Here is a 14,638-nt window from a genome sequence, read left to right on the forward strand (position 1 = left end):
AGTATGTATCTCATAGGTTTAATATGTAATTCATAGGGTTACAGTGAGCATTAAGCAAGTTAATTCATGAGAAATGCTTGCACAGCAAACATTTTTCATTATTATTTTTACTATTACCTATAGGAATCAATTCTTCAGAAATGCTTTGTCAAATATGTAGGAAGTTATTTTAAGGGTGTTCACAACAACAAAAAACATTGGAGACAATCTCAATGACTTTTGATAAGGGATTAGGAAATAAATTGTAATATATCCGTAGGAGGCAATTATAAGTAAAGGATGGATGTGTGTGCTGGAGAAGATAGGGCCTCATTCTAAATTCTGCCCCGGTCCTTAGTAGTTGTGGAAATTGGTCCATTTACTAATCTTTCTTTCTCAGTTTCTTCAAATATAAAAGTAATGACAGTAATACCCATCTTATAAGAGTCTTTGTTAGGGATCAATGAGATATCACATGTAAATTTCTTAGAAGAGAATCTGAGCATAGTGAACATCCCATAAATTATAGCATTACTTCAGAATATTCTGTGCCCTGCATAAAAACCCAGGCAGGTGTGAATGGCCTGTTGCAGAAAGACACTCTATGAGAAAGGTTTTATTTTTCCCCTACAGATATTATGTGATGGAAACAAGTAACAGATCCACTTATATATCCTTAGACTTGGGTGTAAATGTTCAAATATTTGTCCTCAAATTACTTTATCCTCAAATTACAGAAATAGTTAAGCACATTTCAAGTGTCAAACTCAACTTTCTTAATTTTTATTATATATGAAAATTTTAATATATAAAATTGATCAACAGTAAATAGTAAATATCAAAATTAAAAAAAACACTTCTTGATCTTAGAGTAATTTATTTGAATTTGTGAATTCAAGAAATATGTTAATATTTATGTATGCAGAGTATAATACAAGTTAATGTTTTATTGGAAAGACTGCTGTGACTGACAATATTGAGTCATTACCAATTTATATTACCTTAGATTGAAATGACTTAACATGAGAAAAAAATAGTTATGTTAGCACATGCGCTTTTTTTTCTGAGCCACTGAATCTTTTTAGGAGCAAGAATACCCTCATATTCAGGTTATCTAAAAGATATTCCAATAATTTTATGAAATAAATTTTCAGCCTTACTCAGATTAAAAAAGAAGTTGATTTTCATGTTGTGTAGAAAAACTAAAAACAGAGCAGATGTGCATGCAAAGGTAAGTAAAAACACTGGCAGCTTCTCAGCAGGGGTGCGAGTCTGCCTTTCATGCTAATTTATGTTCGGTATAACAAGTAGCCGCTAAATGTAGTGGCTGGGGGAAATTTGGCTGGAATTGTGCCTTTGACAAGTCGTAGCCACACTTCCTGCCCATAATTTAATTCCAATAAGGCATCCCCAGTCAACACCCTATCGCAATGTGCTTCACTGTTAATATTTTCAGACTCAAATGTGAGCTTGTCTCTTCCATCAACCACTAAAAACCCAGAGATATGAGGACTTAGTGACTCAATGGTGTACTTAAAAACATACACCCCAAGATACGGAATTCTGAATTTTCCAGTTCTTGGAGTATATGAAGATCCATAATTGACATCCAAGTTATTAAATAGAATAGGACCAGGGGCAGTCATTCCGTATGTGTGAGAGGCAAAAAATGCCACCATAGGTGCGTATCTGTAAGATCCTTTGGAAAAATCTGTTAAAGGAAAAAATGAAGAGAGTTAATTTTTATGTTTTTCTCTTGTTTTGCCTTTCCTCATATCTTTATCATTTCGTCTCAGTTACAAAGAGGATTAGCAGAAGGCAAAGGTCATTCATCTTATTTAACAAGGGCAGGTGTGCCTGGAGGCCTGCCTCGTCTCTTGGCTGAGTTACCCGAAACCACAGCATCTCTGAGCCTCAGTTTCTCCATTGAAATCAGGACACAATGATAATAACATTTTAACTCTCTCACAAAAATGCCTCAAAGATTAATTTGCATATTGCTTTGATCTCTCCAGAGACAAAGGAATTCAAAGCGCTCGGTGATTATTATGGTTTGCCAGAATGCTTTAAAGCCCCTTGAAGGAATTGAAGCTGACATGATGTGGAAACAATTTCCCCAACACCTTGTCAAACAGTTTCTAGAGGCTAAATGGAAACCAAGTGAAGTCATATGCACTACAGAGAAGTAGACAAAAGGAATTTTCTATGTAATTAATGCCAAACGCACTAACAAAGGCTGAGATTCAAAAATAGACTAAAAAATGTCCTTTTCACTGTGCAGCATATTAAAAACCTGATTTGAAGTAGGTTTTTTGGCTCTCATTAAAGAGAATACATTTTAAGTGTTGCATATATTTTCTTGTACAAAAAAATCAGAAATGGCACACTCAAAGTAAATTTATAGCAACCAATCATTACAAAGGTAAATGGACACAAAAAAAGACATCTTCGACCAGTCCTTACCCAGTCAAATGGCACTATTATTAGCTCGACCTTCATGGAAAGTAAGCTTTGCTGGTAAGCACTTAGGAAAGCTTCATCTAAATGACCATATCTGAGACGAATCAAAGTTGTACTGTTTAACAACTTTATGGAGATAAGAGTTTAAGGAGATAGAGTTTTCCTTTTAGGATGCACAGGGGAAAAAAGCCTGCCTCTCTTATACCAATATTAAAAATTTCAACAAGTGAACATCAATATGAATGTACCTGACAAAAAGACATTTTCACTTGTAAATCACGTGCATTATTCAATAAGTTTCAGAAGTAGAAGGAATTAATCCTCCAGTGAGCCCCGATGAAGCAGGCTTAAATATTCACTCGTAAATATTTTCAAAATGTTTTCTGCATACGACCTTGAACAAGCCCAAGGATGCGTGCATTTTCGTACCTGGAGCTAAGGCATTTTCTTCCACCAGCTTGACAGTGCAGTTGTGGCCAGTGAAGGGGTGTCGGCAAGCACAGATAAAGCTGGTTCTCCCACTTATACATGTGCCCCCGTTCTCGCAGGGGGACCTGCTACACACTTCCTCTGTTACTGAAAAAGAATCAGGAAAACATGATAAAAGTGACCTGTTTTCTGATGGCTTCAATCATACTTTGCAGCAGTGAGAAAAAAATACTAAGAAATAAGAAAAATGGGTTCCCAGGTCCAGGTGGGTCACCAGTGTAGTCACAGGACTTCATGCAAGTCCCTTAACTCTCAGAGCTCTCTTTCTTGATTCTTGGAAGTGGGAATAATTCTGTGGTCTATTGCATTTATTTGTGCGGAAATATAAATATTTTGGTCAGCTGTAGAACAGTGCAGGATATCTGATCACAGAATCATGTATGTTTGGAACTGGTACATGATAAAGGTAATATTTCAAATAATTGGAAAAGCAAAATATCTATTCAATACATTGTGCTCAGGTAATTGGATATCCATAAAAACATAAATTCCACATGTACAAAAGTACTAAATATTAAAAAAAAACAACTCATATAATTGCACTACAGTCAAATAAAAAATATATCTATGTAGAGATTTAAAATTTTGGAAAACTCTTTCAAAGCAAAGCAAAACAAAACAGAAACCAGAAGCTATAATAGAAAAATCCTTGTTTGACTACCAAAAAAATTAAAACTCATTTGCAATAAAAGCCACCATTATCAAAATTCGAAGATAAGTGACAAATTAAGAGAAAACAAAACAATAGACACAACAATCTAATGACTAATATCCATAATATGTGAAAAGTTCTGACGAATCCAAAACAACAACAAAAAATGTAACCCCTCAAAAAAAGTAAAAAAATAAGCAAATGATATCCGCTGGCAAATCACTGAACAAAAACATGAATGCTCATGAAAAATTTTAAACATTAGTCAACCTCACTACTAATGAAGGAATGATAAATTACCTCCACCAACGTTTTTATATGAGGTGTCAACATTTAAAAGATAGAAAACATGAAATGTTAAAGGGTCTTCTTTAAGAGGAAGAAGATAAAAAATATGAACAATAAAACGGCAATAAATACATATCTATCAACAACTGAATCTAAAAGTAAAAATAAATGAACAAACAGAACAGAAACAGACTCACAGACACAGAGAATATTTTGACAGTTGCCAGATGGCAGGGGGTTTGGAGGGATGGGTGAGAAAGTGATGGGATTTAGAAGTACAAATTAGTAGTTACAGTGTAGTCACGGGGGTGTAAAGTACAGTATAGGGAATATAGTCAATAATATTCTAATAACTGTATGGTGTCAGATGGATATGAGATTTCTCGGGATGATCACTTAATAAGTTTCATAATGTCTAATCATGGGGGTGTACACCTGGGACTAATATAATATTGTATGTCAACTGTAATTGAAAAATTAAAAATGATTTAAAAAAAGATACAAAACATTCCATCATGGCAATACGGGAGAAAACGAGCATTCTCATACAATGTTGGTTAGAGTTTAAATTGTTAGAACCTTTAAATAGGACAATTGCACCATATTTATTAGAATATAAAAGGTTCATTTGCTTTGAACCAGAAATTTTACCTGGTAAAATATATATTCCAGACACATTTCTTATGTATACAAAGATAATTGTCCAAGAATATTCTTTATGACATCATTTGCCTTAGTGGACAATTGTTAAGGCACCTAATGACCATTGATGTGGGACTTGTTAAATGAATTCCAGTATCTTTTCACTAAATAATATTAGGCAGCTGTTAAAGGATGAGGTAGACACCCGGCACATTTGATTGACTGAAAACAGTAAGTTCCAGTTCACACATTAGATACAGAATAGTTTCACTTATTTAGAAAGCCTCAAATTATGAATATGGTTATAAATGTAAAACATAATCATGTAAATACAGAGAATAGGTTGGAAGAATACTTACATTACTGGCCACAGTTATCACTTCGGCACCACGCTGTGGCAACACTGTACACACTTTACAATCCACTCATTTCAATGATTTTTAAATTTAGGATTATTTGCATTGTTTAACATTTTTCTCAGAAAGTGCAACCTATAAATACTTTATATACATTCTACTTCATATTTAAATAATTCAATTTCACATAAAATGTGACCAAATTGCATGCCTGTATTATTCAAATTTTTGGCAAGGAAAATATATATTATTTATGCAGGTAGAAACTAATTTAAATTTTCTGCAATGCCCCATAAAGTATTTTCCCAACTAAGGTACATATAAAAATGTTACACATGTAATATCTTTTAACAAATGTTTTAAATCAGCCTACATTTTGTAAACATTGTTTCTCAGCCATGTGAATAGGTTACTAAACCCGTTTGCTGTTTGTTATCATTCTAAAACCAAGCCCATTACTTGCTAGTTTTTAAATCTTTAATGATTTCCCATTACCTATAAAAATGTGAATTCTTTTCTTAAAATATATCTTTATTGATTTCAGAGAGAGGGAGAGAGAGATAGAAACATCGATGAGAGAGTTGTCATTGATCGGTTGCCTCCCGCACTGGGGACCGAGCCTGCAACCCGGGCCTGTGCCCTGGCCGGGAATCGAACCTCGATCTCCTGGATCCCAGGTCGATGCTCAGCCGCTGAGCCCCGCCCGACTGGGCAAATGTGAGTTCTTTATGTCAAAGCAGTGGCTTCATCTATTTTCACATTCTCTGAATCTAGCATAGTGATCAACTCACAGAATAGTATTTAATTTATGTTTCACTAGGAATGAATCAACTGTGCAGTGGAGTTGAGGGAATATTGAATCATTTAGGTAGCCTGATTAGCTCTGTAATTCTTATTTCCCAAGATGGGAAAACGCCGCTGTCCCCTGCAGACTCTCCCCTGCCCATGAATCAGGGGTCAAACCTGCTCTCGGCAGGCAGATTTCAGAAACTAAGAAATCCGCGCTGCTGTTGGCTCTACTGCGATTCTCCAGGAGCTGGGCCCTCGCCTTCTCCTTACTGTTCAGGGGGCACGCTGCATGTGTTCCATTACCTCTAGAAACGGGGTCTTGCCTTGCTCTTCTCCGAGCCATTTCAGAGGGTGCCATTTTGCCCTTTATTTCAATTCCTTTGTAGGGTCATTCACCTGGAGTAAAAATTCACTTGCGTCTAACTGGGGCCTGCATGTCTCCTCATTGCTGTAGGAGCTCAAACTTGCTGACCACGCGGTTTGCCTTCCAGGACCTCCGTCATCTGGCCTGCAGATTATCTGTCCGGGGTGCCTCGCCCACTGCTCTGCACCCGCTTCTGCTGCTTGTGTTTTAAGTTCCTTGCTTTCCTTGATGTTTTAGATACCTCTGGCCTCTAAGTCCCTGCCGAAATAGTCCACATAACAGTTCCTAAAATTAAGCCTATGGTTCCCAGAACTGGACATAGTGTGAATTGAGTCTAATCAGAGCAAGCTATGGTAACAGTTGTCAAAATGAAATGACCTTACATAATGGTACATAAGCATTAAGTGTTGATTGTCTATTTTTGTACCTGAATTGCATTGTGTCATAACAGGACTTCTATGTTCTGACATCACAGGTGGTCTTTAAAAATCCCTTTTTTATTTAATTTATTTTAACAAGAATTCACAATTATTACTGATAATTAAATGTATCTTATTGTGTATGACTTATCATCTCTGGTCTTTGTTTTAATTCTGTATGCAATGTTTTAACCACCCTCCCATCTTTCTTATCATTTCCAAAGTTATGTTTCATGTGTTCATCCAAGTCACTGATACAAATACTTTATGAATCAGTGTCAAGTACACAGCTTTATAACACACAACTAAAGATTGGTTGGCACTGATTTGTCAATTAAAACTATTTGTACTTTGTTACATAGGCTACAAATATACCTTTGTGAATCATTTCACTCTCATTTTTCTACCTGATTTCTAAACTACTTAAAAATGGTTAGATACCTTTATAAGTTTCTGCATATATCTCTGGTAGGGAATTTGTTCTTGAATTAACAACAAAAATAGGCCTTCAATAAATCATCATTTTCCTTTTGACATCTTCCCTATGCCTGTCAAAAGACTTAATTACATATAATTCTCTTAATTATTGTCTGACGCTTGGGAATTGGCTTATTAAATTTAGCACACTGTACTCTAATTGCTCCCATGCCCTTCTTCCTTCCAACCAGAGTGTGAGCTTTTGTGAGTCAGGGTGCAGGTCTTTCATCTCTTAAACTTTGTGTCACTACTGAATAGCACAGTCCCTGACATACAGAAGTGCTGAAAGGTCTTCCTAAAGATAAATAAACAAAGTAGGGAAAGATTAACTAGATAACCACATCATTCTTATCCAATACTTTATCCCTTCTTCACAGTTTTTCAAAAATTACAGAGGTTTTTAAATCACCAAACAATTTTTATTGTGCAATTCCAATAGTTATTTGTGGAATCTTAGTTTAGAGTAAGTCTTCATAGCCCACTTCAACTGCCTAGTTTAAGCAAAAAGCAACAATCTAATTACATATCTATAGATTTCATGATATTTCTTCAAACATCAAAGCACTAAAAGTGCCAATGATTTTACAAATATTCTAAATTTACAAATATTCTAATTTGTTATAATTTTACAAATATTCTAAAATTAGAATATTATTCTAATTTTATATATTATATAAAATAAAATATTTTATATATTATTCATTTTATAAAATAATCAAAAGGATTTGATTATCTGGAAGAAAATTACTGAAACATAGTCCTTCCAATATATCTATGATGTCTGGAAAACTATAAACCAAAAACATAATAATGATAAAGGATTTCTCAGCTGTTGGGAGTGTGTGAGCTTTAAGGTAAGACATGAATTGGTATATTTTATGTTTCATAGCTTACAAGTGGCATCATGCCACCGGCATGTTTTTCCAGAGTCATGGACTCATTTTAAGCACACTCTCCACTTCTCCACCTTCGGCTTCAAAGCTCTTAAATTCTTTCTAGTCCATTTATTTTCTTTACTGCAGATCTGTGCAATCAGTTGAACAGTTCTGCCAACTCAACATTCTACTATCTTGTGCAAGTACTATAACTAATCTTTCAATATTCATTCCCTGCTCTGAGCATGACTAAAATTACTTTGCCATTGCCTTGGAATGTTTCATAAGTCTCAATTTGTTTTGGCTTTTGCTTTCTGGACTCTGATATGTGCTCAAGTTACACTTTTCTATTAATTCCACTTCCATATTTCATAAATGTTCATGTTAAATTTGAAATGATTGGAAAGCTCCCTACATTTTCAAATCACCCCGCCTTTGCTAACATTTGCCATTCCTATTATAATAACGTATAAACTCCATGAGAAGAGAGACTGTTGAATTTACCACACTTTCCACTCAGTCTTTCTCAGTGCTCACGCAGAATTTACTCACTAGGTACTTGGTGAATAAAATGTAGGGGCACATTGTAATGATACCTTCTACTGCATTTTTATTTTTTATTTATATTATACATGTTATATATAACATGTATATACATTATATATACATGTATATATAACATGTATTACAATACATTAACATGTATTGTAATATATTATTTTACTTTTATTTATTTATTTAAATATTTAATTTGTACTTTATTGCTTAGTTCTGTTTTAGTATCAAGATCTTAATTTTTATTTCTTCATTTAAACAATAACTTTGCAGAGGACAGATAACTGATCCTATTTAGGGCAGAATGAAGTTTCCAACAGATTAGCGAGAAGTCTATCATTGCCTGTACATCAGAAACAGCAACTTCTGAGCCAGGGCCCTCCTGTCTTCCTATTCCTTTCCTTTCCCAGTTTCTTGCAGATTTCACTTGTTTTCCAAAAAATGACATCTATCCTATCTTCTCTAATAATGCTGCAATCTGCTCTGTATATCCCACAGTACTCTGATTTTCCTTATTTTTCTTTGGTTTTTCTTTGATGCATAGCATTTATCGCCTTTTAACATATTTTGTAATTTACATTTTAATTCAGGAAGACAGGGATTTTTTAACATTATGATATACTCAAAGCTCTAGAACAATACCAGATACCATATGGCACTTAATTAATACTTGTTAATTGAACTGAACAGTTAAGAATTGTTATGATTTTCCAAAAAGAATAATAACATTAAAGATAGTTTATTTTGATTCTAAGAGAAAAACTGCTTAAATAAGTTCAAGCATAATATTTTAAGCTAATGTAACACTGTATAATAAAAATTATATACTTTTACTATGTCTTTAATCTAAGAAAGTGTTTTAAAAAGATTTTGAGGCAGTTCTTCCTCAAGCAAAATTCTTAGCTTACTATTACACAAGGCTTTGTGAATTCTTCGTTTACAATAAAGGTACTGAGTTTCGATTATGTTTTACAGGTAGTGTTGATGTCTCCTCATTATTTTTCAGATAATTATTTGGGTTAAATATTTTCCATAACTTCTAATTTACTCTCGTGGTGTTAGAAAATACAGTTAGATGCTAATGTCCACATAAACCATGACCATCCCACTACATCTTTGTCTCTTGTCGACATGCTTTCCTGACGTCTCTCCCCAAGGACGCTCTTTCCCTGACTCTGCTCCCTTTTCTGTCTCTGCTGCATGCACATTCCCCTGGCTTATCTTACTTATACCCAGAGTTTCAAAACACCATCTTCATGCTTATACCCCTTAAATCTTAATTTCAAAATTTAACACTTACTTAAGATTATAAAACCTAGAATATACAGAATTCTTAAAGGAGTATTGATTAATCATGAAAAATGATTTCCTTTTTTGGAAAATGTAAATGTGTGTTTTGTTTGGTTCCTATATCATTCTCACACAGTGTCATGAAATAACTTTCTTTCACTGATTTTTTCAGTTCTCCAAACACTGTAATAATGTTACTGGTAGTTTATTTTTAGAGTTGAAGAGACGAGAGTTTAGATCAATCAACGATATCAATAAAGTGCCATGTGATATTTTCTCCTTAAACGACATTTAAAATAGATTTGAATAATTCGAGTTAAATTTATAACAAAATACTTATTTTTTTCAGAACCACTAATAAGCTGTGTATAGAAAAATTGCAATTAAAGACGTTTAAAGTATGTTTTTCAAGCTTCTATGTAGTTAATGCATGGCACAGCAATTATTTTTATGCTACAATATTTTGTGAAGATGCAAGTATCCTCTCCACTTAGATGATTGTGCAACAAGTTCACAATCTGTGATTTAATAACTCCTGCACTTTCCTTTTCATGTTTAATAATCAATATGGCACAAAATAATACTGTACAATTTTGAATTTCTAATGTTGTTAATGACCAGTATAAAGACATCTATTCATTGTATTCATTACAGGCTAGTTCATAATCAAATTTTGTTTCTAGTCTCTGTTGTCAAAATAACAGTCTGTTGTTGAAAAATAGCCCGTACGATTCTTGTGAGAGAAAGAACCGCAGCACAGGCATGGACTGTGCCAGTGGAACCTAGTGTTCTGTCCCATTTCCTTCTGTCAGACCATGTGGCATAAATTTTGGTTCAGATGTGAGCATTAAATGCACGGGTTTCTGACTGCTCACCTCAGATATCATGGCCACTTCACTGCAAGCAAGGTTCAGAAAAGGATTGCTGGTTTGTGAGCATTCTTTCTTTAACTGTCGTCCTTCCCATGAAGGGGAGTCCTATGGAACTCTAGGGGAGTCTTTCTCCCAGGGAACCATGAACAAAAAGTAGCTCATTTAATATTCGCTTCAACACGGATATGCTTTATTGACACAAACTGAGGATGCTATCCCCAGGGGACAGGTTTGCTAATGAATCCTGATACAAAGAAAACCAGGGCCTGCCCATGCTGGCCTGATCTCAGACTTCCAGCTTCCACAACTGTGAAAAATAAAGTTCTGTTGTTTATAATCCACACATCTATGGTACTTTGTTACAACAACCCAAACTGACCAAGACAGCCCTGATAAAACCCTTGGGCGCTGAATATTTCCTGATAGGCTTCTCTGGGCAGAAATATTGCACACGTGTTAGTACATTTTGTGTGCATGTGTGCGTGGCTGGAAAAACAAGCACACGTAAGTGTGTACCGTCTTAGGAGGGAGAGAACATAAGGAAGCCAGGATTTCTCCAGACTCTGCCTGTCTCATTTTCCCTGGCTGATCCTGATAAACCATAGCTGGCCCTGGCTGGGTGGCTCAGGTGGTTGGAGTGTCGTCCAGTACACCACAAGTTTGAGGGTTTCATTCCCAGTCAGGGCACAGATCTAGGTTTCAGTTTGATGCTTGGTTGGGGCACATATGGGAGGCAACCGATCCATATTTTTCCAGTGTTGATATTTCTCTCCTCTCTCTCTCAAATAAATAAATAAACAAACAAACAAACCTTAGCTGTGTGCATAACTGTATGCTGAATCCCATGAGTGCTTCTATCAGATCACCAAAATTGTGTGCAGTTTTGGAGACCTTATAAAACACATTACAAATTTCAAATTCAAGCAAATATCCTTCAAAATTTGATCAGCTTATATTAAAACATTTTGTACAGAAGTCCATTTGTTAGTTATCTTGAGGTATATTTGAAAATATTAATTTGTAATAGTACAGAAAAGAATAGAAAGAATAGAAAATACCTTGGAAAAAACCTTCATTTAAACTTTTTTGCAGGTGTTTTCAGTGCTTGTCAATGTACATGCACTTTTATACAGTAAGACCTTTAGATTTCGTCTCCTGTTCTTTTTGATTTATTGTATGTAATAAGCATAAGCTCATTTATAAACACTATGTTGAATTTAAAACAATGATTTATAAAGTAAAACAGTGATCTATAAAGTAAAGATAGGGAACAGTGGGATGGTATGAGTCTAAACTATGCTGATGAATGGAAATATTTATATATGAAATATTAAATGACAATATTATAAAAATAAAGTATAGACATTAAATATAGCTAAGAAAATTGTACCATATAGTCATAAGGAACATAATAATATACTGTATGCAGGTTATTTCCTTGATCCTCAAAATAAACTTGTAAGGTAGGTGTGTTATTCTTATTTTATAAATGAGGAAAGTAAGGTCTAGAAAAATTACTTATTACAAATAAATATGTTGCCAGGCAGGATTTGAACTTTGGTTCCCCGATTCCAAATTCAGTGCTCTTTAGTCACCCCAACTGCCTTTATGCAGTCACAGAAGTTAGAAACGGTTTCAAAGCCATATGAAACAGTTAAATATCTACTAGGGTCTTATTTTTCTCTTTTAAACTGCTTATGTTCACAGCAGTTTATCATTTAAAAAGTTGTATCTGGTGTATGAGCAAGTCTCTTACAGAATATCATCTTTCTTAGGAGGAGTGAAGAGATAATTAAGAGTAAAACTGTTTTACTGAGGGGCGCCACATACTTCTGGTGTTTTTTTGGAACCGATCAAAATGAAGCGCGCGTCTCACCGAGGGGACGCGCGTCCTCAGCAGTGATGCTGCGACCGATGTCACAGCCGCGAGCAGCCACACTCTCTGCAGGGCCCACTCTGCCAATCGCTATACAAACAAATCTTCAAAGATGAGTTCAGACCCTCTTGGTGTCCACTGCAATATTGTTTAGAAAAAAAATCAAATATTTAGCCAACCAACTGGAACAGCTTATCGGCCTTGGCCTGGGAAGAATCGTAACCGGCATCACTGAGTCACAACGGCTCAGGCGGGAGTGACAGGGATGGGAGCTCTAAAGGCTGCCCTTCTGCGTCAGTCAAAAGGAGGCCTGTGACAGCTGGTGGTGGCTTTAAATGATAACTGCCTACTGGTCATGTCACGGAAAAGCCAAGCTGACATGTAGCACCTCTACTGCCTCCCGGCCGATGGGGAAACGAGGGGCAGTATTTGGGTCCTCAAGAAAGGCAAGTCCCTGGGAATGCCAACTCTGGCCGTGGGGACATTCGGGTATGCTCAGGCTCTTAAACGGGTGTGAGGCATCAAACAGGAGGAAAGGGGGAGGGGGCAGCTGAACACCCCCCACAATCTCTTTGAGTCCAGTGGCTAAGGCCTGAGCCCTGAGTCCCACAGAATAGGAGTCAGGCTCCATCACTTACTAGTTGCATGACCTTTTTTTTTTTTTTTTTTTATATATATCTTTATTGATTTCAGAGAGAGGAAAGGAGAAGGAGAGAGAGAGAAAGATCAATGATGAGTCACTGATCGAGCCTGCAACCTGGGCATGTGCCCTGACCGGGAATCGAACCCCGATCGCCTGGATGCCAGGTCGACCCTCAACCGCTGAGCCACGCCCGGCCGGGCATAGACAGGATCCTCTAGCTCATCCACCCGAGGGTTAGTCTACTCATCAAAATAAGAATAATGATAGTTACCTCATAGGTATTATTAAATGAAGTAATGTATAGAGTGTAATTTATACAGTGCCTAGGATATATAGAATAAGTGCTAAATAGTATCCAATATTATTACAAAATTACTATTATTAGGCTTCAAAGTAAATTTGGCATTAAAATTAAGGTTAAATTTTAAAAAACATGTTTATATGATTTTTCTTCTAACAGATTGCACTTATTCTGTAAATGATAGTGGCTATAATCTGAATAATATCATTGTGAGATGCGTTAGTTATGTAGGGGATCAATGAGGCTATTTGCTATTTGTAATACAATAGCAAAATTCAAAGGAAATATGACCAAATTTAGCCAGTGTGTCCCCCCCCCAGTATAAAACAGGGTATGAAAGGAAGTAGTTGATTTTGCAATTTATTCGTATAGGAGAACTTAGCCTGAGTCCACTGGTTTCATCACTGTGCATAGACTTTACCTGCTCAGCTGCCCAATGAGTGCCACCAGGTTTATGGCCCATAGAAGTAGCACCGGCTTAATGAACACGCATATCTATGCACCCAGTTAAAATTACGTTACATAAAGTGAATATCCACCCCATACATGAAAGTAGGTGAATATATCTTTATTGCCCTGACATCGTTATTGGTTATCTTCACTGAGATAAAAATAAAGAACTGTTAATTAATTATTAATCACAAGCCTATAAAAATTCTACTTACAGTAAATAAAGGATCAGGAAACAATTTTATCAGGGCATCATTGCAGAAAAGAATTGGAACTGAGTTAATTATTTGCCCATTAGGCCCAATAATTATAAGTTCCTAAAATGCATTCTTTATATTATAAAAGTCTATAAGTTCTTATGCCCTCCCTATTAAGCCTTTTAACTCAATTAACTTAGAATTAATATCAAAAATTTATAGTTACTGCATAAGTCCAGGTGTTTTTTGTTTAGGAAAAAGAATGACACACTTTGCCTGGGGTATGACTACATATCCTATAGAGCTTAAAAGAAACTCATTTGCAGTAATCACAGGAAGACCAAGGATTATAATAGTATGGAAAAAGAACAATTTGTTATTTTCCCTAAAATTATTATTGTAAGAACATTGGAATATAGAAGTACTACCTTTCTCTTAGAAACATATATGTCTAAATAATTTGTTCTATGATTCCAGAGAGCAAGGTTAGTTCTCCTGGGTCAGATTAATTTGAAGGGAATCAAAAATAAATACAATAATTTAAATAGTCAAGAGAACATTCAGCCTTGTATATTTTGTGATTTTAAATATCAAAACTTTCAGAGATTAAATATGAGTCATATTATGTTAAGATAATGATCACCCTTTTGTAATTAAAAAGCAA

The 14,638-nt window shown here is 35.3% G+C and overlaps 1 protein-coding gene across 1 annotated transcript in view; it reads right to left on the reverse strand.

Moving 5' to 3' along the window:
* Positions 1-836: 836 nt before the first annotated feature.
* Positions 837-14,638, reverse strand: part of MMRN1 (multimerin 1) — a 47,272-nt gene continuing 33,470 nt past the window's right edge. The window contains exons 7-8 of the mRNA XM_016203219.2: positions 2,869-3,015; positions 837-1,690 (exon numbers count right to left, since the gene is read on the reverse strand). Coding sequence (XP_016058705.2) covers positions 1,269-1,690; positions 2,869-3,015 — 569 coding nt within the window. The 3' untranslated portion in view covers positions 837-1,268. The remainder of the gene's footprint in view (positions 1,691-2,868; positions 3,016-14,638) is intronic.

Source organism: Miniopterus natalensis, chromosome 1, assembly GCF_054644295.1.
Source record: "Miniopterus natalensis isolate mMinNat1 chromosome 1, mMinNat1.hap1, whole genome shotgun sequence".
Classification (NCBI taxonomy): Eukaryota; Metazoa; Chordata; class Mammalia; order Chiroptera; family Miniopteridae; genus Miniopterus; species Miniopterus natalensis.